At 40.2% G+C, this 23,075-nt stretch overlaps 2 protein-coding genes across 2 annotated transcripts in view; one reads left to right on the forward strand and one right to left on the reverse strand.

Annotated features, from left to right (window-relative positions):
- Positions 1-82: 82 nt before the first annotated feature.
- Positions 83-10,152, reverse strand: LOC134791275 (uncharacterized). The gene is made up of 8 exons (XM_063762262.1): positions 9,834-10,152; positions 9,273-9,347; positions 7,636-7,802; positions 4,863-4,959; positions 4,353-4,476; positions 3,728-3,864; positions 2,879-3,027; positions 83-2,018 (listed from the first exon to the last, which is right to left on the reverse strand). The coding sequence occupies exons 1-8, from the start codon at positions 10,036-10,038 to the stop codon at positions 1,836-1,838; spliced, it is 1,137 nt and encodes a 378-aa protein (XP_063618332.1). The 5' UTR covers positions 10,039-10,152; the 3' UTR covers positions 83-1,835.
- An 11,152-nt stretch (positions 10,153-21,304) lies between these two features.
- The window catches only part of LOC134791329 (myosin heavy chain, non-muscle), a 97,142-nt gene continuing 95,371 nt past the window's right edge, over positions 21,305-23,075 (forward strand). Inside the window, exon 1 of the mRNA XM_063762345.1 lies at positions 21,305-22,075. Coding sequence (XP_063618415.1) covers positions 21,731-22,075 — 345 coding nt within the window. The 5' untranslated portion in view covers positions 21,305-21,730. The remainder of the gene's footprint in view (positions 22,076-23,075) is intronic.

Below are 23,075 nucleotides of genomic sequence, written 5' to 3' on the forward strand. Positions count from 1 at the left end.
CGGGGCGCGCCGCTTTTACATATAAAACGCTCACGCGCCGCTCACGCCCCGCCCGGAAAACGCGCCTGTGTGACGGAACCTTAATTGTCTGCCACAATGTTACTAGTATTTTTTTCGAGCGTAATTAATAATTAACTAGGGTAATTCGCCCGTAACTGGCCACTGTTAGTAATTGGCCACCAAATGAATTCTATTTACCTATAAACAGAGTTTATTTTAGTATAAGGTTTCAATAACTGGCCAGCCTTCAATAACTAGCCGCCTTATACTAAAATAAATTCTGTTTATAGGTGAATACAATTCATTTTTAGTTTAGGGCGGCCAGTTACTAAAACCGGCCAGTTACTGGCGAATTAACCTTCATATATAATCTAACCAATTATTATTGTTTAACATAAAAGAAATATATCGCCTAACATAATCCGAAATAAATGCTTTAGTATTTAATGAATACCAAAATATTACTTTGCTAATCCGCAAAAAGATATCGTGCTAGTCAATCAGTGCTAACCCGTTAAATATGGTTAAACTTACTTGCTTGCTTTTTAAATGCTTTGGTATTTTTGCAAAGCATATTGAAAACGCAATCTTAGTCGAGTTTTAAGGTTTACAAATACTAGTCAATGTGTTGGTTTGTACTATAAACCAATATTGCAAGAGATTCCAATTGCAAGACGCATTAACCCTTTACCAGGCTAAGGGATATATATTTCCCACATGTGTTCTATTTTCGATGCAAGACTGTAATTCGATGATCATTTTTGAATTGTCAGCCTGGTAAAAGGTTAACAGCAAAAACCTAGACGTTACTGGTCCGCAAAAGTCGGTTGCATCAAATCCGTTACCAAACCATTTTCTTGTATAGCAGGGGTCTCCAAACCCCTGCCCGCGACGCGTTAGCGTCCGGCCCGCGGGAGGCAGGCTCCAGGGGTTCGGCGCTAACAGCAGCAACCAGACACATCCCCCCTCCCCGGCGCCCCGACGGTGGCGCGCCGCGCCAAGGTTTCTGAGGCGCAATATGGCGTCAGGTTAAAAAGTTTGGAGACCCCTGTTGTATAGAACCAAATTTTGTATTGCTATCGCTATACCTGCGCCGTATTTGACATTAATGAGTTCGCCGATTGATAATGAGTTATGACAAAAAATGTTTTTATTTTTATTGTGATCCTAGGTAGTCATGCATTATATCAATGGGGTTTTACCAGTCTCTAGTTTTGTTCTATAAGATTTAGAAAGAGAGAAAGAACCAATTATTGGAAGAACCAAGGTTTTTATTTATGGGCGGCAAATTGTGTCAAAAATTCGCTGATGATAACAAGAAATAATTAAAAATGTAGTAAATATGATCGGTGCTGAGAAAGGGGCGGCTACAGGGCCTGTGGCCTAGGGCGGCAAAGACTACAAATCCGCAACTGTCCATAGCAAAGACATGAGACAAATGACAGACAAATTTACTATTACAGGACCCCTCTATACTATTTATTCTCTTTGTCCATAGTAGGTCACGAAATGAATGCAAGTTGTAGAGGGAAATGCTTGGAACACAATTTTTGACTCGGTAACTTTGTTTGGACTAGTTAGGTTAGGAGGTGAACATATCAAAAGTCCCCGGTCGTAGCCTCGGTGCTGGGGGGACGCAAAGTTTCCAAGATATAAGTGAAAAACCGAAAAATTTGACCTTCTTACCCCCGTCTACCACCCAGCACCGGGGCTATGGCCGGGGACTTTTGATATGTTCACCTCCTAACTAGTCCGAATAAAGTTACGGAGTCAAAAATTGTGATCCTAGCATTTCCCTCTATACCTTCTTATTGCTTGGCCCATAGGTAAACGTTCTAAATTTTAGTAGCCTTCCCCGCCTCCGCCTCAATCTCCTTGAACACGTATGTGATCTTCATGATGGCTAGCCACAGGTCCTCATCTGTTATTCCGTTGTGGAGTGTAAAGCGAATAGTTTGGTCGTCGAAGATGATGCTTTTCAGTATCACGCCTTCGTCGTTCGCGGTTTTGCAGTCGCCCTGTAAGTTGTAACACAAATGTGCTAATTATAGATTAAATAATATTAGGTACAATTTATTCATTTAAACTTATGCTAGCTAGAGTTGTACAGTGACAATAATAATCACTACACTTTATAAAACAAAGTCCACCGCCGCGTCTGTCTGTTTGTGTGTATGTATGTTCACGATAAACTCAAAAACGAATACCTACTGAACGAATTTTCATGCGGTTTACCTGCGGACCTATCAATAGAGTATGATTATTGAGGGTTTAGGTATATAATTTGTTATGGTGTTGTGTAACCAGTGCCAAGCCGGCGCGGGTCGCTAGTAATTAATTAATGCAGTCTATTAGTATGAGTATATTAATACATAAATCTGGATTCAGGAATCTAAATTGGGATTCGATGAATCTTCTGCGCGTGCCCATTTTAAGGTTTTATAAGGCAGGGTTACCCGTTACCCACAATTATTTTTAATTTTGTTTTAACTGATATGGTTCAACTTTACTTCATTCGGACACCCCTATCTGAGCCTGTCAAACTGTTAAGTTTGGCTTTTATTTAAAAGGGATAAGGTTATGGTATGTAATGGTTGGGGGTAGAAATGGGATGTTTAAGAGCCCATCAACGCATTCGTCGATCTATGAACTCAAAACAAAAACGGCCGTTTTAATTTTGGACGCATAGATTGATGAATCCAGCAACATTAAAACTAGTTTGATGTATGCAAAAGGTACTTAAATACACAATACAGTACGTAGCGGCCCCCTTTTTAAATACCTGTCGTTAAAGTTTAATAAGCACAATTATTTAGCAGTGGCGCTAGTGTGCACGTTGATGGGCTCTTAAAGGGATATGGAGTAAGTAGGTACAAACCTGAGTCTCCTGCAGCGAAACTTGCGCTAACCTCTGTACGACCCTTCCCGCTCCGACGGGACATTTTGGTGTGAGTCGCACGAGAACTATGTTGGTGTGTTGGTTCTGGACGTCCACGGTGAAACATTTGAGAAACATGCCTTCGATTACTGGAATTCATAAAACTAAATGTAAAAAGACTGGGATAAAGTTACTATCAAGAATGGGTAAAAATTATGTCAATATTACTCGGCATGCTCTCTTTAATTGCAAGATATATGTATTTTAAATATTTGGTTAAAACAATGGGAAGTGACTATAATAAGTCACTCACAGATAAAGTTCGTGTTTTATCGTAGTCACCTATGACAATTTATGAACATGTGAACAGCGTTCCGTAATAGTCGTGGAAGGCCAACTACCACCTTGACCTAAATCGATAATTATACCCTTTATAAGACATAAGGGTACAGAAATTATGCATAATTTAACCCTATCACTGAAACAAATAAAGTTCAAAATCAAGTGGGAAATATGTTCCCTCTGCCTTAGAAAGACTTAACCTCTTGTATGCCGGAACGTGCATCCGTGCAAGAAGTACCGATTAATTTTATTGTAGTTCAATACTTACTAACGTGGATCCACGTTCCGTGTTAAACTTGACAGTGACATTTACACCTCACGCCAATAAGGAGATACTCTACAGTTTAAGCACACTCCCCTGCGCATTGTCGGGCCTTCGCGTCAATAATTTAAAAAATATGTATGCTGATATGCTCGGCTGCTATATAGAACGCTAAATATTGCGTGGTGACCACGAAAAGATGATCTGTCTAAGGTCTAGCTTAGCTGATCGGATTACAACCTTACCTTTAGCCATTCTGTTGGCGCGTTTGTGATCCAGCTCCAGTTGCGGAACAATTTCATCGAGCGCCACGAGTGCACACGCCGCCAACACTCCGGCTTGTCGCATGCCGCCTCCTAACATTTTTCGGACGCGTCGCGCTCTGAAATCAAAAAGAAGAACTAATGAGCTAATCAAAAATAAGAACTGGGAGAGAACCCGAGACTCGAGTGTACGCGTGTTTGAAGTGGACTAATCTCAAGATGTAGATTTTTTAGTGTTCCGTACAAAACTTTTTTAAATATGATAATCCAGCCATACGCAACCTGCGGCCCGCCGGGCTCTGCAGGTGACCTTGCCATCCGTATGTCACCTTTAAGCAAATTCACCCGGCGGCCCAGGGCTTCAAGGCAAAACCGTTATTTGTGGCCCTCATGAAAAAATAGGCTGTGATAACCTATCGAGTCCCAGGCATAGACCAGCATGCTAGAATGTTCTAAATTTCAGGGGGTTTAATTCAATTTTCATACATTTTATACCAAAGCCCATGTGAAATATCGCGTAACAACACAAGTAACTTTCTGCCAACGCAATACAGCGTAAGCGGGACTCAAGGGGTTCAATTACCTCACTACCATATGACATACTTACTGTTCAATGAAATGTACGGAGCCCACTAGCGCTGAGCCGACCGGACAGCTCAAGCCTTTGCTGAAACACACGGATATGCTGTCGCAGTGCTTGACTACTTCTTTCACGGGGACGTTCAGGTATGCTACACAAAGAAAGTCGTGGTTATACAAGTTAAAAACGAACCAGACTGTTGAAAACTATTTTTAACTGACGAGGTACAGGGTACAGGTAGTCTGTTACGTGATATAAACATCATAATATATTTTCATAGAGTTTGACGTTCATGGTGACACTTCCATCGTCCTCGCCCGTAAGTCCCTCGCCAATTTTTATGTGAAATAAGCGCGCGAGCGGCCTTGCATTGCCACTGCCAAGAGTAGGTAAGTATAGGTACCAAGTCGTATCGTAGTCGAATTCTACGTCAATTACAATTGGACGTAGTGGGTTAGTTGGTAACTCCAGGATTAGGAACGAGATGGCACTGTTGTAAATTTAAATAAATCAAATGATTAAGCTTGCGTATTTTACCTGCCGCGTTGAAGATGCGGGCTCCATCCACATGTATAGGTAATGAATGTTTCTTGCAGATGACAGACAGCTCATCAAGCCATTTCATGGGCAGCACCTGGATACCAAATTCAGCACAAACTAGTCACACCTTTCCACAATTAGTCACACAGTTTTCTCTTTATTTCAGGGATCTATTATATTCGACCGATAGATGGCGTTACAAGCGGGTTATTAATCACGAGCGTTTATATAAGTAAACCTATTGGTAGGTATGTACGTGTCGTGGCCAAATCTTAGAATTGATAATTTCATGATGTGGCAATCATTGAATTATTGGTTGACCACATCATGAAAAGTCAAACTCACTTCATGTTAGTGAACATGAAGTGATCAATTCTGAAATTCTGACCACGATATATGTATATTGGTGCCATCTATAGCTATTAAATAAGTATGGTCAAAATTATTTTATTGTACCTATGTTAGTGTTAGTCCTATTTTACGTTCAGGGCATATTCCTATATAATAGCTTGTATTTTCTTATGAAATAGGCCCCATGTGTCATAAATAGCAGCAACTTGATAGTTTTCATACACGCAAAGCTAAAATAGTAAATAGCGCCACCTACACCAATTATAAGATACAACGGGGAACGCGGTGTTGCGTGGGAGTTGTCGGTATTTTTATTTACTAGCCTCTGGTACCTAAATATCTCTAATGAGCATTATCAACCAGTTGAGAACACCGCCAATAAATTTGATAGATAAGTGCGAAATAGTGCTCAAATATAATTAACATAGGCAATTATTGTCCAGCCAAAGCAGTCTTTATCTATTTTATTGGTAACCTCTGCACCTATGTATGCGCCTATGTGGTCATAATTAGATAATAGAGCAAAGTACAGTTAATGAATTTAATTTCTGTGCCACTTCGTAGTGTATAGCTACTGTTACACATGCTCTAAAATAGCATGCTAAAAAGCGTGCTATTGAGTAAGCTCAATACGAGCATGCTTATGAGCAGTTTACATTTGCTAGCAATAGGCATGCTAGTTTTAAGTATGCTCCTGAATAAGCATGCTCAAAGCAAACACTCCAATACACATGCCATTTTATAGCGTGCTCTCTCGCTCTCTGTCAGTTCAAATAAAGCCATGGAAAATCAAACAGCTATCCGTATGGAGCTGAATAAGATCATCCTTTTGCTGGCGATGCAATGCATCCAGAAGCTTATATATATCAGCTCGACAAAACAAGAAAAGAAAGAGAAAGATTTGAGTCCGTGATTGGATATCTAGAAGACAGGACTTTGGAGCAAGTGCTCAATTGCTTACAGAAATGCGAGTAGAAGATGCTGCGGGTTATAAAAAATATTTGCGGATGCTACCGCATCAATTTGACTTTTTACTCTCTCAAGTTGAAAGCGCTATACAGAAACAACATACTAGCATGCTCAATAAGCAAACCTGTTCACACGCGCTAATAGCACGCCCCCCTCCACCCGCGCTGCAGGTAGCATGACCAAAAATCGCACGACCGTTGATTTTTGAGCAAACTCAAAATGAGCATGCTCATTATTAGCAATGTTACGACACACATACTACTAAGTAGCAATTGCTCAAATATTGGCATGCTTTCGTGCTAGTAATCAGCATGTGTAACAGTAGCTTATAGCTACTGTAGTAGCTTGTAGCTTTATACGTCATGCGTCTCGCGCACTAAGTCTGTCGATTTATAGGCTGAAGCAGAAGGGTGACATCACAAACGTGTAGCATTGAAAAGAAAAAAATCGTCCATAGTCTACAGTAACCGCTTACCATCCGGCGAGCCCTATGCTTGATTGCTACCGACTTAGTATAAAAAAAACTTTACTTGTCACGGAACAATTTAATGTTTAGAACGAAACCTATTAAGCGCAAACGACCATAAATAATTAATACTTATCGTGACTTTCTGCTTATCCAAGGAATATTGCATGCTACCATAAAAGATGCAACGTAGGAACATTGCAACTCAAAGGCAAAGATATTTTAATCATTTTGACTGGAAATTCTTAACAAATTGACCCCTTTTCATCGCTCTTGGATGTACAGAAAGAACGAGGAAACTGCCGCAGAAAGCAGCTCGGTCTCTGTAGACTGGGGCTCGGAATCGTTTTTTTTTTTTAATCCCTAAATAACCCAATATTTTTAATTATTTTATGCTCTTTCCGTAGGACTGAATCATGTATTTAGGAAGCGACTTCGAATTATTAGATTGACCCATCAAAAATAGAATAATAAACCAAAGAACGTAATAATACCGGTATTTTTTGTATGAAGAAAAAACCGGTTCCAAGCCTTGGTGTAGATGTGCCTGTGACCGTGACGCAAATTATATGGCACATAGCTTACCTACGGCAGGCCCAAACCATAGAGAAATATAAGTAAGACAAGAATGCTCACTCCATACATCAGTTTTGGTACCAAAAATATTAGTATTTTCATAGTCGACATCTAGCATCGAGTAGCGGAATTATCAGTACTTTAAGTAATAGTAGTAGTAGTACTGTCAAGTGACAATACATGTAGCACCGACCGGAAAGTCTTATGTTGTTGAGATTAGAGATGTATGGAGTGAGCACTCTTGTCTTACTTATATTTCTCTATGCCCAAACGGAGATGGCGGGACGACCTGTACAGCTTCCTGAATAACTGGCCGGAGGAAACACCAAATCGGGAGTCATGGAAATTAAGGGGAGATGCCTTTGCCCAACAGTGGGTCACTCGAGTAGGCTAGGAAAAATAGCTTACCTTCCCGCCACAAACGTTATGCGTGTTCTCAATGCAGACGAGCGATGTGATTGGCTCGTGTATGTCGGTGCCTCGGATGCGCTTCTCCATCTTCTCCAGGTCGAAGGTGCCGTCGGGATTGTTCTCCATTGTGGATAACAGGCAGCCGCCGACGTGTGCTGCACCGCCTGAAGACGACATAACATAGGTTTTTACGTAGACATTTAAGCCTTTATGAGGTAGAGGGAATATATTTCCCACATGATTTTGCACTTTGTATTTTTACGTAGACATTTAAGCCTTTATAAGGTCATCTCAGCCATAAGACGTCCACTGCTGAACATAGGCCTCCCCCTTGGACCTCCATTCGTACCGGTTGGAAGCGACCCGCATCCAGCGTCCTCCGGCGGCCTTAACAAGGTCGTCTGTCCATCTTGTGGGTGGACGTCCTACGCTGCGCTTGCTAGTCCGTGGTCTCCACTCGAGCACTTTTCGACCCCATCGGCCATCTTCTCTGCGTGCAATGTGGCCTGCCCATTGCCACTTCAGCTTGCTAATCCGGTGGGCTATGTCGGTGACTTTAGTTCGTCTACGGATCTCCTCATTTCTGATTCGATCACGCAGAGAAACTCCGAGATAGCCCTCTCCATAGCTCGTTGAGCGACTTTGGAGTTTTGAGATGAGGCCGATAGTGAAAGACCACGTTTCGGAGCCGTAAGTCATCACTGGTAACACACATTGATTAAAGACTTTCGTCTTGAGGCACTGAGGTATGTCGGACGAAAAGACATTACGTAGTTTCCCGAACGCTGCCCAACCGAGTTGGATTCGGCGGTTGACCTCTTTCTCGAAGTTGGACCTACCTAATTGGACTACTTGTCCTAGGTAGATGTACGAGTCAACAACTTCGAGTACCGAGTTCCCAACAGAGACTGGGATGGGTACAACATTGGCATTTGACATAAGTTTCGTCTTGTCCATGTTCATTTTCAAGCCCACCCGTTGTGAAACTCGGTTGAGGTCATCGAGCATCATGCTGAGTTCCTCCATCGACTTTGCCATGACTACGATATCGTCGGCAAACCGAAGGTGAGTGATGTATTCGCCGTTGATGTTGATGCCAAGTCCTTGCCATTCCAGGAGCTTGAAGGTAGAGGTAGAGCGTAGCGTAAGCGTAGGTACTTATCAAGTATAAGAAAAATAGTGCCCAAAGTATTATGGCTAAAGTAGATGGCAGATAGAGTCGGACCAAGAAAAGTCTGCAGTGGATTTGATAGCCCATGCAGTGCAAGTGTCATTTATACGTCAATAATTTCATAGAAGTTTGACGTTTAAAATAACACGTGCACTGCGTGGGCTATCAAATCCACTGCAGATTTTCATGAACTGACTCTAGTGTTATAAGTTTTGAGGTAACTGGATTGTCAACAGTCAACTTTTGACAGCCATAATTACTGCACAATGTACAGTCAAATAATTTAATTTCTACCCACTTTGTATGAAATGGGTCAGAAATTAAATTCTTTGATTGTACAGATCTATAGAGCGCCATCTACATCAGCTCTTAAACTCGAAGCATGATTTTGTTTGAGTTTTAACTTTCTGCATTTAAAACTCTTTCATGTAAAATAAATGTATGGAAGATGAGAACAACTTGCCTTGTTCATATTTGTAAATGTGTGCCTTGTCTCCAACAATGACTTCTGTGCCTCGCTTATTGCAATGCACCATGACTGAAATAACAAAAAAAATGTTTTGATAAAATAGCTCTAATTATTGCCCACATTACATCTGCCCAGTGTCCCCCAAAGGCGGATCGAGGAGAGTGTGGGGGGTCATGACAGGGGCGTTAAATTTAAATTGTATAAGTATATCCAACTTCCGCAGTCGACAAGTTAATTTCTTCAAGCAAAGCACACTAACATATTTATTACCAAGTCAATCTTGTTTGTTCAAGTAACAATAGGTAACATTCAAGTGGGTTTAACAACTTGCAAAGTGCTTGCACAAAACTTAAATATTTGTTTCTGAGTCATAGGTGTTTTCTATGTATATAACACATAGGTATGTATTTATCTATATAAGTATGTATATCGTCGCCCAGCTTGGTTGATAGCTAGGTTGGTTGATGGCTAGGTTGATCTGTGTAAGATGACCCCTAATATTTATATATTTTTTGTTTTATAAATACTTACAGGTAATTTATAAATGAAACTTACTCGCAATCAAATTGGACATGGTACCAGAAGGCACAAACAACGCTGCAGGCTTCCCCATCAAAGCCGCTATCTTACTTTCTAAGGCGTTGACCGTTGGGTCCTCTCCAAAAACATCATCTCCCAAAGCAGAATTCACCATAGCATGTTTCATCGCCTTGGTAGGCTTTGTTACGGTGTCCGAACGCATATCTACTATGTACGCCATTGTGAAATGAACTGTTCAAATTCTGGAACGTGAAATAAGTGAAATAACCGAACTTGATGCCGGTCGACTGAACTCTGTATCAACCGACTGACTTCAGTTGAGATCAAAACTAAAATGAAAACAACTAACAAGCTTGATTAGATAAAGAAATAGTCGGCCTTGAATAATTATCCAATTTGTTATAGTGTTGATACACACACTATAACAAATTGGATAATTATTCAAGGTTATTCACTTATTAATCTTATTATTCAGTCAACCGGTTTGAGAAATACATTGAACTATTGAGCAATAAATTGTACTACTACTCAAATAGACAAAGTCGGTAAATGTTATGAAATTACACTCGTTTTTCGGTATTCTTAATTTAGTAGTATTACACTTTAAAATGACAGCTGTCATCGTCAGCTGATTTGGCGTTTGACAAGCAGTAATAAAGGACCCTGCACACGTGGTTATAAGCAGAATGTTGCAAGGATAAAACATCGCTCTTTGCGAGTTATTAATAGAGTCTGGCTAGCCAAAAATTGTTGACAGATATTTCGTTGTTGTATCACCAATTGTCTATGATTTAAAAAAAGCTAAAAGTCAGTTGTCAATTTATGTCATTAATTCAAATTGTTTGCGGTTTATAAGGGGTTTATTTTAAATTATATTAATAATGTCTATACTGAGTGTGGTTCGCAAACTTTTATTTAAGCTCGTAAATAATTACGACAATGTGCGAAGTCGACGTGTAGCGTTGTATAACGAAAAACTGCAATGTTTACAACTCCTAAACAAATGTAAACAAATTAGGAGGTTGGTGCTCTATAAATATTTTGATACTTAGCATTTAGCATATTTGGCATAGTACTTATGTATTTTTTTGGTGATGGATTAATATTACGGTATTATAGAGCTAGGTCTTATTTACACTACATTTCATTTTTCGCCTTGTTACTATGGTATATGGTGAGAAAGTGTTAACATATGTGTTTATCGTTGACTGTACTTTACATAGTGGTAGAAATTATGTGAGCTGACTTTGAGTGCACGTCAACGTATATTTAACTTATATCCTTAGGTACCTTACGTGTGCACAGAAAATCAATAGTTATTTGTTTTACAAGGGGGCAAAGTTGTTGTTTAACCGCTCGTGCTAATATTGACACCCGAGCAAGCGAAAGATTCCAAAATTGAACCACGAGCGTAGCGAGTGGTTCGAAAAATGGAATCTTGAGCGTTGCGAGGGTTTCAAAGCACGAGGGTTAAACAAAATTTGCCCCCGAGTGAAACACAAAATTTTTCACCACACCAACCCGAAGCAAATATTAAATGTAAAATATCAAAGAAAATCAAATCCAAATGAATGTTATTAAATATTTATCATCCAAAATCATCATTTAAAAGTCAATTCTACCAGCAAACATAAGAAAACAACTCAAAATTTACATTTGATTACTTTGCCTCACATGTGAATAAAATGCAACTTTGTTATCAGTTTTTGAAGTGCAAAGTAAGCCTTTCCGAGCTGGTGTGGTGAAAAAATATTTTCTAGTATCAAAACTATATTTCCTACTACACAAAGTGTGACCAGCCCAAGATTTTTTGAATTTCCCGCCAAACATTTGTGTAATATTTCAGTAGCCAGACTCTAGTAAGTATAGATGGTCAAGTAAATCTTGTCTGTAGAAAAAGGCGCGAAATTCAAATTTTCTATGAGATGATATCCCTTCGCGCCTACATTTTTCAAATTTGCCGCCTTTTTCTACTGACAAGATCTGCTTGACCCACTTTAGTAGAGATTAGGGGCAGATTAATATTTTTTCTTAAGATCGGTTTTCCTAGGATAGCGGTGCCGTCATATAGCGGCCGTCTCCATACTAAATAATACGGCTAAATATGGATGTCGTAGTATTTGTATGGAGACGCTTCGCTATCTGTGCGAAAAATACCGACATGCCAAAAAGAACCTGCATATGGTGTTTGTTGACCTCGAAAAAGTATACGACCGAGTACCCCGAGAGGTTTTGTGGTGGGCTCTGAAAGAGAAATGCGTGCCTGGGAAGTATGTAGAGCTAATTCGGTCAATGTACAATCGATGTTGTACACGCGTCCGGTCAGCTGCTGGCACCACCGACAAGTTCAGTGTCACGGTAGGCTTGCACCAGGGATCGGCTTTAAGCCCTTACCTCTTCCTGCTTGTTATGGACGCTCTGTCGTCTGACATACAGGAGGAGGCACCCTGGTGTATGCTGTTTGCCGATGACATTGTGCTTGTTGGTGAAAATGAACTCGAGGTGCAGAGCAGACTTGAGAAATGGCGGCAAAAATTGGAGAATGTTGGCCTGAAGGTCAGCAGATCTAAAACAGAACACATGTTCTGCGATTTTGGCGGTCTCTCCAGTTTTGCTGCCATTGAACTCGACGGCGTTACATTGCCGGTCTGCTCCGACTTTAAGTACCTCGGTTCGCTAGTACAGTGCGATGGCGATATTGACCGTGACGTGAAAAACCGGATTAGCAAAGGATGGATGAAATGGCGACAGGTTACGGGAACCATTTGCGACGCCCGAATGCCTCTTCGGTTGAAGGGCAAAATTTATAAATCAATCATAAGACCTGTCGTCATGTATGGATCAGAGTGTTGGGCCCTAAAGGTGACGGATGAAAAGAGATTGCATGTAGCGGAGATGAGAATGTTAAGATGGATGTGTGGCGTGACGAGAATGGATAGGATAAGGAATGAGTATATAAGAGGAAGCCTGAAAGTTGCACCCATAACAGACAAAGTAAGGGCAAATCGCCTAGCGTGGTACGGGCATGTGATGCGGAGGGATGAAAGTCATGTGACGAGAAAGGTATTACGAATGAATGTGGAGGGAAGTACGAGAAGAGGAAAACCGAGGAAAAGGTGGATGGACTGTGTGAGAGATGATATGAAACGAACGCAAGTGAGTGATGAAATGACGGGCGACAGAGAGGTGTGGAAGAGAAAGACATGCTGCGCCGACCCCGAGTGAATGGGACAAGGGCAAGAGAATGATGAGTATTTGTATGGAAACGGCCGCTATATGACGGCACCGCTATCCTAGGAAACTAGAGCATTAGTCAGACATCCGGTTATGCAGAGCAATGGTAGCATTTATTATAACATAACTCATGGGCAAAATTAAAAGTTTCAGTGTGGCTACCGGCTGCCTAAACTTCAAAGAGACAGTAGTATGAAGAAAATTGAAGGGATGTTTACAAAAACAACATAACTGCTTATGCTCTAGTTTCCTAGGATAGCGGTGCCGTCATATAGCGGCCGTCTCCATACAAATATTACGACATCCATATTTAGCCGTATTATTTAGTATGGAGACGGCCGCTATATGACGGCACCGCTATCGGCGCTATCCTAGGAAAACCATTCTTTAGAGCGGTTGACACTTTTTTAAGAACATTGTTAATCGTTTCAGGTGTCAACCAGTGTAGTCAGTTATGTTGTTTTTGTAAACATCCCTTCAATTATATTTATTCTTTATTGTGTTTTTTTTATCCAATCGTGTTTTTCTTGTACTATTAAAATTTTGACCAGGCTAACCTATACAATTATTTGTTTCATGAATCTAGTATTTAACTGGATCAAACATGAGAGGTGGAGGAAATTACCGAACGCTATAGTTTTATGTATCCTTCAGTAGGAGTAGCTGTCGCGGCGTTCTCATTATTGAACACTATACTTAGATAGACAAGTAAATACACTAGACTACAACAATAGTCTAGAACGCCGCGACAATTGGAATAATGGTAGTGTGTGAGGGTAAATAGGAGTGGTTAGTCCTACCTTACAGTCCTGTCGTAGTCTCCTCAATCTGCTTCGCTCTTTGCGTCTCATGCACCATCTGTGGTTAAAAGGTAAATATGAAATGACAGGTCACCAAGTGTTTACAACTAAGTATAGGCTTTTTTTATGTCTATTTCCAAAGGTGATGGCATCTTCCATCGATCATAAATAAGAGTTACATATATCAATCATTTAACTCTAACACTAATGAGCACCATCTTATTCGGCCAGACGCAGAATACTCTAGGTCCTGTGCTCCTCGCACTGGATAGTCTCCCTATGGAGACTCGGACGCATCAGGTCGGAGAACCCGGACGGCCTATCCGGGTCGAGGTATACCTTACCTCTAAAGTACCATGCAGCCAACGCCGCCTCGCTCGTCTCTAGGGAGCAGGTACATCAGGTCGAGGCGCCTGACGGCTGAAGCACCGTACCCACCCGTTCACGGTCACCGCAGCCGCCGTCCTCTTATAAGGTCGAGGTATACTGCCGCACGTCGGCACACCTCTAAGGTCGAGGCGCCTGACAACTGAAGCCACCGTACCCACCCGGTCACGGTCGCCGCAGCCGCCGCCCTCTTATAAGGTCGAGGTATACTGCCGCACGTCGGCACACCTCTGAGGTCGAGGCGCCTGACGACTGAAGCCACCGTACTCTCTCAGTCACGGCAGCCGCAGCCGCCGCCCTCTTATAAGATCGAAGCACCTAGCATCCATCGACGCTGCGCTCCTACATAAACCTTGTCCGCTTTACCTAAGATGGTCTCCAACAGCTTCCACGACAAGAATCGTGGCAAGCTAAACTCGTACACATATTACTGCTTCCACGGCAAAGTAACGTGGCAAGCCAGAACATTAATTAGTTAATTATGCAATAATAAGACATAAATACAAAGCAGTAAACACTTAGCTTTCTGGTAAACCAGATAGACAAAATCTATTTAACACTTCGCGACACAATCCAATTTGTTCGACTGTCGCGACAGTAGCAGCGAAAGCACTATTATTGTTTGTCCTTGTCACAGTCTCACATTTTTTTTATTCCCCACCGTATATATAGTATGGACCAATCATCGTGTCGCATTGCGTATGTTTTGTCCCTCACGGATGCACGCGTATAGCACATCTATAGGATCCTACCATCTATGATTTGTTTCGTTTCTTTTTAGGGTTCCGTACCCGTACCCAAAGGGTAAAACGGGACCCTATTACTAAGACTCCACTGTCCGTCCGTCCGTCCGTCCGTCTGTCACCATGCTGTATCTCACAAACCGTGATAGCTAGACAGTTGAAATTTTCACAGATGATGTATTTATGTTACCGCTATAACAACAAATACTAAAAACAGAATAAAATAAAGATTTAAGTGGGGCTCCCATACAAAAACGTGATTTTTGACCGAAGTTAAGCAACGTCGGGCGGGGTCAGTACTTGGATGGGTGACCGTTTTTATAGATAATGGTACGGAACCCTTCGTTTGCGAGTCTGACTCGCACTTGGCCGGTTTTTTACTATTTTTATGGTGATGTCATTTTCGTTTTTCGTTAGTAATTATCAGTGATCGGGGATTTCTATGCCACACCGCGGGACATCAAGTCGAAATGGTAATATGGATACGCCGCTTGGCCCGCGATAGGAACAAAACTGTTAGAAAAGTTAACGCTATTTCGGTGTTGGTAATTCGTTTATAAAATAAAGGACTGTAAAAAAACAGTGTTGGTTATGATTTAAAGAAAAAATATTATCCAAAAAAAATATTAAGTTATACAAAAATGTTCTTATAAGTACATATAATAATTTAAGTAAAACATTTTTAAAGAACCGTACATATGTACGTACGTATTTCTATTTTAACAGTTATGTCGGGATGTAGTTTGTCATTAAGACACGTGGTATTTTTGCACTTAATAATATAATGAGTGCAAAAAGCAGCTGCAGTGCGTTTTTTATTAAAAGAAAACCAACGCGTAACCAATGTATCGTTCTACTGACATTTATTTTTACGCGTTTACTACCTGCAACATGGGTCTCGACTCGGTCGTTGAAAGGCAATGCAAAACTGATAAGGTAACGCGAGCTTAGTGGTTTTATTGATATATTCAATTGATCTGTAATAAAATTTTCAATTATTAATAATAATAATATACGCAATGCATGATTAATTGATTAACAGTAACATGCCAAAACACTCTCCTATATCGCACACGAATCCCGGAATCCCGCGACATATCCATACTAGCATAATGATTGAGGTCATTCACCCCAAGTGGCATAGAGATCCCCGATCACTGGTAATTATATATACATAGAAATAGAATAGGTATTTTGTTTTATGTACCATGCAGTCCATGTATTATAGGTTACAGTTATGTCAATAAAAGGATCTAAATAATTAAAAAATATTTGGTATTTGATTCATTTGGTGTGATATTAATGTCTATAATAGTCTATATGACAAGCAGTGTTGGGCATTCAAGAATAAAATCATTATTTGAATAAGAATTTGTAGGAATAAAATCATCTCGATTTTATTCCCGTCAAAAATATTCAAATAATTTTGGCCGGGAATAATTCGTATGAGAAAAAATTGAATGAGAATAACATATTCTTAATCAAATAAATATAATCATGATTTTTATTCGAAATAATATTCCACGAATAAAAATGTGGTCTGGGTACCGTATCGGTACTAATTACGTATAGTTAGGTAGATGTAATAGTAGTTAGTCTCTTGTCTAATTTATACCCATTTTATGGAATAAAATCTTACAAATTGACTGTCGCATAGTTTCAGTAAACGTAATATTTTTAATTTACTAACCAAATCATTAGGTTCAATTTAGCTGGTCTAGGGGCCTAGCTAAGATGCCAATCGCTTGCGCTCCGACAACGAAGCGCTTTCTGTCTCTATCACTCTTACATATTAGTGCGATAGAGAGCCAGAGATAGCGTTTTGTTGTCGTAGCGCAAACCATTGGCATGTTGGCTACGCACTCAAGGTGCCTACCCAAGATGCCAATTTTTGTTTTTAATTTGATAACCAAATCATTAGGTAAATTTAGCTGTTCTGGGGGCCTAGCCAACAAGCCAATCGCTTGCGCTCCAACAACGAAGCGCTTTCTGTCTCTTTCACTCTTACATATTAATGCGAGAGAGACAGAGATAGCGTTTTGTTGTCGTAGCACAAACGATTGGCATGTTGGCTACGAACCCAAGATGCCTAGCCAAGATGACAATTTTTGTTCTTAATTTAAAAACCAAATCATTAGGTCAATTTAGCAGTTCTGGGAGCCTAGCCAACATGCCAATCGCTTGCGCTCCAATAACGAAGCGCTTTCTGTCTCTATCACTCTTACATATAGTGCGATACAGAGACAGAGATAGCGTTTCGTTGTCGTAGCGCAAACGTTTGGCATGTTGGCTACGCTCCTAAGGTGCCTAGCCAAGATGCCAATTTTTGTTTTTATTTTATTAACCAAATCATTAGGTAAATTTAGCTGTTCTGGGGGCCTAGCCAACATGCCAATCGCTTGCGCTCCAACAACGAAGCGCTTTTTGTCTCTATCACTCTTACATATTAGTCCGATAGAGAGACAGAGATAGCGTTTCGTTGTCGTAGCGCAAACGTTTGGCATGTTGGCTACGAACCCAAGATGCCTAGCCAAGATGACAATTTTTGTTCTTAATTTAAAAACCAAATCATTAGGTCAATTTTGCAGTTCTGGGGGCCTAGCCAACATGCCAATCGCTTGCGATCCAATAACGAAGCGCTTTCTGTCTCTATCACTCTTACATATAGTGCGATACAGAGACAGAGATAGCGTTTCGTTGTCGTAGCGCAAACGTTTGGCATGTTGGCTACGCTCCCAAGGTGCCTAGCCAAGATGCCAATTTTTGTTTTTATTTTATTAACCAAATCATTAGGTGAATTTAGCTGTTCTGGGGGCCTAGCCAACATGCCAATCGCTTGCGCTCCAACAACGAAGCGCTTTCTGTCTCTATCACTCTTACATATTAGTGCGATACAGAAGCAGAGATAGCGTTTCGTTGTCGTAGCGCAAACGATTGGCATGTTGGCTAGGCCCCCAGAACTGCTAAATTGTACCCAAAGATTTGGTTATTAAATTAAAAACAAAAATTGTCATCTTGGCTAGGCACCTTGGGTGCGTAGCCAACATGCCAATCGTTTGCGCTACTACAACGAAATGGTATCTGTCTCTCTATCGCACGACATGTAAGAGTATCGACGAATATGTAAGAGTGATAGAGGCAGAAAGCACTTCGTTGTTGGAGCGCAAGTGATTGGCATGTTGGCTAGGCCCCCAGAATTGCTAAATTGTACCCAAAGATTTGGTTATTAAATTAAAAACAAAAATTGTCATCTTGGCTAGGCACCTTGGGTGCGCAGCCAACATGCCAATCGTTTGCGCTACTACAATGACACGGTATCTGTCTCTCTATCGCACCAATATGTAAGAGTGATAGAGGCAGAAAGCGCTTCGTTGTTGGAGCGCAAGCGATTGGCGTGTAGGCTAGGCCCCCAGAACTGCTAAATTGTACCCAAAGATTTGGTTATTAAATTAAAAACAAAAATTGTCATCTTGGCTAGGCACCTTGGATGCGTAGCCAACATGGCAATCGTTTGTGCTACGACAACGAAACGCTGTCTGTCTCTATCGCACTAATTTGTAAGAGTGATAGAAAGAGACCATACGCAACTCTACGGAGCGTTAACGTTTGGCATATTGGCTAAGCACCCTGATCGGATGATAGAACTAGATAGTGTATAGCGGAACTCTTCAATGTGTACTGTACCTAAACTAAAGTAACAAATATCAATTCAATCCGACTTTTAAATAGAAGGGTGAAAATCAACTTACAAAATATAATCGATTGTACTACAAAAATTAACTTAATTCTAAATAACATTTTAATTGAATAAAACCTTATTTAGAATGGTCCCACTTCTAGAATAATTATTCTGTTTTTTATTCCGCATTTAAAATAAAAGTCACATGATTTATTCACCTTAATTTTATTCTAAAATAACTAGTGCAAGAATTATTTTAATTCAAATCGATTTGAATTAGAATAAAATTTCTGTTTTTATTCTTATTCTTATTCAAGTTAATTTTTGCTCAACTCTGATGACAAGCAGGTTAAAAATATTGAAATATATATGTATGTTATGTGCTACAATCTGTTTAAACCATCATCTTATTGATGTTACAGGCCAATGATGAGGGAGTATTACTGTAATGTTCTGCCGCTAGATTGCAGCAATCATTTGTTTAGTAAACCATAGATAGAGTAACGTATACATACTAGGCCTTAAGCCCCCCATTCACACTCCTGATGATGATGATGCTTTCCTGACCGATTTCGGCCCCAGCGACTGTGTGCTCTGGACTAGGCAATTTTTAGCTCGTGTTATTAGAGTGTAGCTGATCCACTCTCTGATGCGCTCTTAGGTGGCTCACGTACCCTATCTTCTTGCTAAATACTCGAGCGCATTTTGGGCAACTACAAACGGCTAAACGGTAGGACGGCTCGTAGTCCGCAACCCCCATACACAATCCTACCCAACGAGGCGGACTACGAGGCGGTCTACACGGTAGGAGTGTGAATGGGGGGCTTTAAACAGTTTTTTGACAAGTTTTCACTATGACATTGATACACCAAGGTTTGTTTACAGGTGGCTAATAATTGGTAATCGGGATTTCTTTATCTGCCTCTCTATCGATCGAATAAGCAAGAGTGATAGAGAGGCAGAAACCGAACTTTCAATTGTCGTGTTTCGCGGTAAGCCATGTGATTGACCTAGTGACGCATGATGTGTCATTGATGATGACATCAAGTTTACTGTATGTGCTAGTGGTGCCACCTACGCAGAGCTTTGCCTAATATTCCCTATTGCTGCCATCAGGCCCATGAGGCAACGTACGTAAAAAACTCCATACTAAATTGTTGCCATGTTTTAGCATTTTACGTCCAGAATGTGACAAAACTGTCGTTGGAAGTGGAATTAGTAGGAATTATTTTCTACAATTTCTTGCCCGACTATAAAATGAATAAATATATAATAGCCGGTCAAACAACTTTGTCTGTTGAAAAAGGCGCGAAATTCAAATTTTCTTCGCGCCTACATTAAAAAAAAAACGATTTTTCTACTGACGGAAGTGCAAAGAGTAGTATAATATGCACGATGATTTTTAATCGGTGCTGATCACGAGTATAAAAATATGAATATCTAGCCCAAATTAAACTTATTAGACTAGGTATCACGCAATTATCTCATTGTTTAATTAATTAAAAGTTAAAATATAATTAAAACTAATAACAACTAAATACATGGTTATCCTACATGAAGTAACTACGATACGTCAAGTGCCATCGATATGGCGGGAAATTTGACGGATCTATGACATTGTTTATGCATATGACAATGATAATGAAAAGTTATTACTCATAAATTATCAATTGCCATTAAGTTTGTAAAGAGGCTATAACTCATACATACCGATTAGTAGAGTGACAAGGATTTTAGGATAAAATTGATCCCAAAATTAAAATTATGATTAAAAAAAAAACAAGTTTGTTTCCATGTAATTACGAGTTCTTCTTCTTCTTCTTCTTCTTCTTCGTGTTCTTCATTACTGAAGGTCGTGCCCGTCTTGAAATGCCTTCACCGAGGCCTCGACGAGCTGCTTCCATTTCACCCTGTCTTCGGCTTGTCTAAAGCCCCGTCGTAAGGACTTACAGGACTTACTTGGGTAGGATTGTGTATGGGGGTTGCGGATTACGAGCCGTCCTACCGTTTAGCCGTTTGTGTAGGACGGCTCGTAGTCCGCAACCCCCATACACAATCCTACCCAACGAGGCGGACTACGAGGCGGCCTACACGGTAGGAGTGTGAATGGGGGGCTTTAGGGCAGTAAGTCCTGTAAGTCCTTACGACTTCAACGTGATCTATATCAATTACTGAGTTAGAAAAAAATGTTCCTGATCACCGATTAAAAATCATCATATATAGGACAGAAGCGGAAGTGGCTTGAAAGACTATAAAAAAGAAATATTTTATAATTCGCTAATTTTACTTTACTGGTAACCCTATTGCAGTGTGATTTGTCGCACTGTGTGCAGGGCCCTTTATACTATATAATTAAAAAATAAATTAGAATATATATTTTTAATTTGCATAACTGATTTAAATTATTTAAGCGTTTACAAGTAAAACTTTCTATAATTCAATGATTCATACTGATTCAAAATCCAACGAAAAATCATCTTTGTATTTGCCTTTAGCATGTTTTCGATGTGTTTTTCACGTACCATAGACTACTATAACCATTTTCATTGGTAACTATCAGTTTCGAAAAAAAAAACTACAACAATAGCCAATCCCAAAATAGACAGTAACGGCCGCCGCATTGATTTGATTTGCGTAACATAAAACAAATTTCAACGACAAAAAACCGAATCGGGAAGATTTTGTGCTGCGTTTCTTCCTGCTATTTTATCAGTGGAAAAACTATTTTTCTTCGTTTCTCTTCACAAACTATGTCTATAACAATAACTATGTTAAGATAAGTGAACGAAACGGCGTTACATTTAAGTCTTACAACTATAATCTTATACGAATTAAGAACAAACTCAACGTGAAGTCGGGCGTCGACCGGTCCATCCCTCCTACCGTAACCGTCGGCGACTCCGCCGCCTGTCAGTCGCAATCTTCATTTTGTATCGGCGCCTCGCGCGGTCTCGGAACGCGGGTGCATTTTCAAAAGTGTTGTGAGGTGCAGTGTCGGTCGGCGCGACCGTTTAATGTGTTCAGTGCCGGCGTTAGTAAAGCAAGTCGAGGCGCGCGGCGTGGTTCGCGATGGTTGACATGGATAGGAACGACCCGGAGCTCCGGTATCTGTCGGTGGATCGGAACAGCTTCAACGATCCGGCCACTCAGGCGGAATGGACGCAGAAGCGTTTAGTATGGGTGCCCCACGAGACGCAAGGGTTCGTGGCGGCTGGGATCAAGGGGGAGAGAGGAGACGAGGTGGAAGTGGAGATCGCAGAGTCGGGGAAGCGGATGCTGGTCCAGATAGATGACATCCAGAAGATGAATCCTCCCAAGTTTGACAAGGTGGAGGACATGGCGGAGCTGACATGCCTGAATGAAGCATCGGTGCTGCATAACATCAAGGACAGATACTACTCTGGCCTCATTTATGTAAGTACCTCAAACTTTTTATAAACACTTTTCTTTTTTTACTACATCTGTTTTCATTGCTTGCAATGTAATTGCAAGAGTAAGGATCCAATCATCATCATCAGGCTATATTAATTAGTCCACTGCTGGACAAAGATAGGCACTTGAAGTAGAACAGTCAAGTGTAAAAATATGGGTGCACAAATCATACTCAAAAATATGTCCCATAGCTCTTATGTCAGCGAATGAAGAACTATGAGACATATTTTTGAGTAAGTTCTCTACACCCATATTTTTACACTTGACTGTACAACTCTAAGATCCATCGAGAAAGAGTTTGGGGTATCAGACACCCAGTTAGTTACATATCTCCTTTTTTATAAAGTTGATACTCAAAAGACACCAGAGGGTCTATAGTGAAAAAATAATCCAAATTTTGTTATCTGCCTCTCTATTACTCTTTCATATTGATGCGGTAAGTGAAGCAGATATTGAAATTTTGATTTTCCCTTTTCACAGTACAACCTCAGAGATCCTGCTTGGAAGTTATTTAACAGAATCATTGATCATACTTCTGTTGTTCCATTGCCTTATAAGGTTAACACATTCACTATGGTAGGGGGTCGAAAGAACCCATGTAAAGTATGGTTAATTACGAGTTACACTAATTGCCGCAGCAAATGTGTTAACGTTAATGTTATTAAAAACTGTCTGTGACTTTATCCCTATGCAGAGGTCAAATATTATTAATAGAAGGAAAATGCACAAATATTACCTTATCCTTTTAATATACCATGATCCTCTTTTATTTAAATATGTCCATAAAACCTTCCTTCACAATTTATAATTATACAATTATCTAAGATAATGTATGTAATCATTATATTTTACAAGAAATACAGTACACATAGGTAAGAATTTTCTTAACTTTAAGTTAAGTTACGATGATTCACACTTTAAACAATGAAGTCATACTTTAGAGTTTTTTGTTACCTATTGATGTAACTGATTGATTTAATAC

Source organism: Cydia splendana, chromosome 6, assembly GCF_910591565.1.
Source record: "Cydia splendana chromosome 6, ilCydSple1.2, whole genome shotgun sequence".
Taxonomy (NCBI): Eukaryota; Metazoa; Arthropoda; class Insecta; order Lepidoptera; family Tortricidae; genus Cydia; species Cydia splendana.

Coding starts and splice junctions, on each gene's coding strand:
- LOC134791275 (XM_063762262.1), bottom strand. CDS start 10,038: ATGGCGTACATAGTAGATATGCGTTCGGACACCGTAACAAAGCCTACC. Junction 9,348..9,833: donor CATGTCCAATTTGATTGCGA/GTAAGTTTCATT, acceptor TTGTTATTTCAG/TCATGGTGCATTGCAATAAG. Junction 4,960..7,635: donor ATAACGTTTGTGGCGGGAAG/GTAAGCTATTTT, acceptor TTTGGTATCCAG/GTGCTGCCCATGAAATGGCT.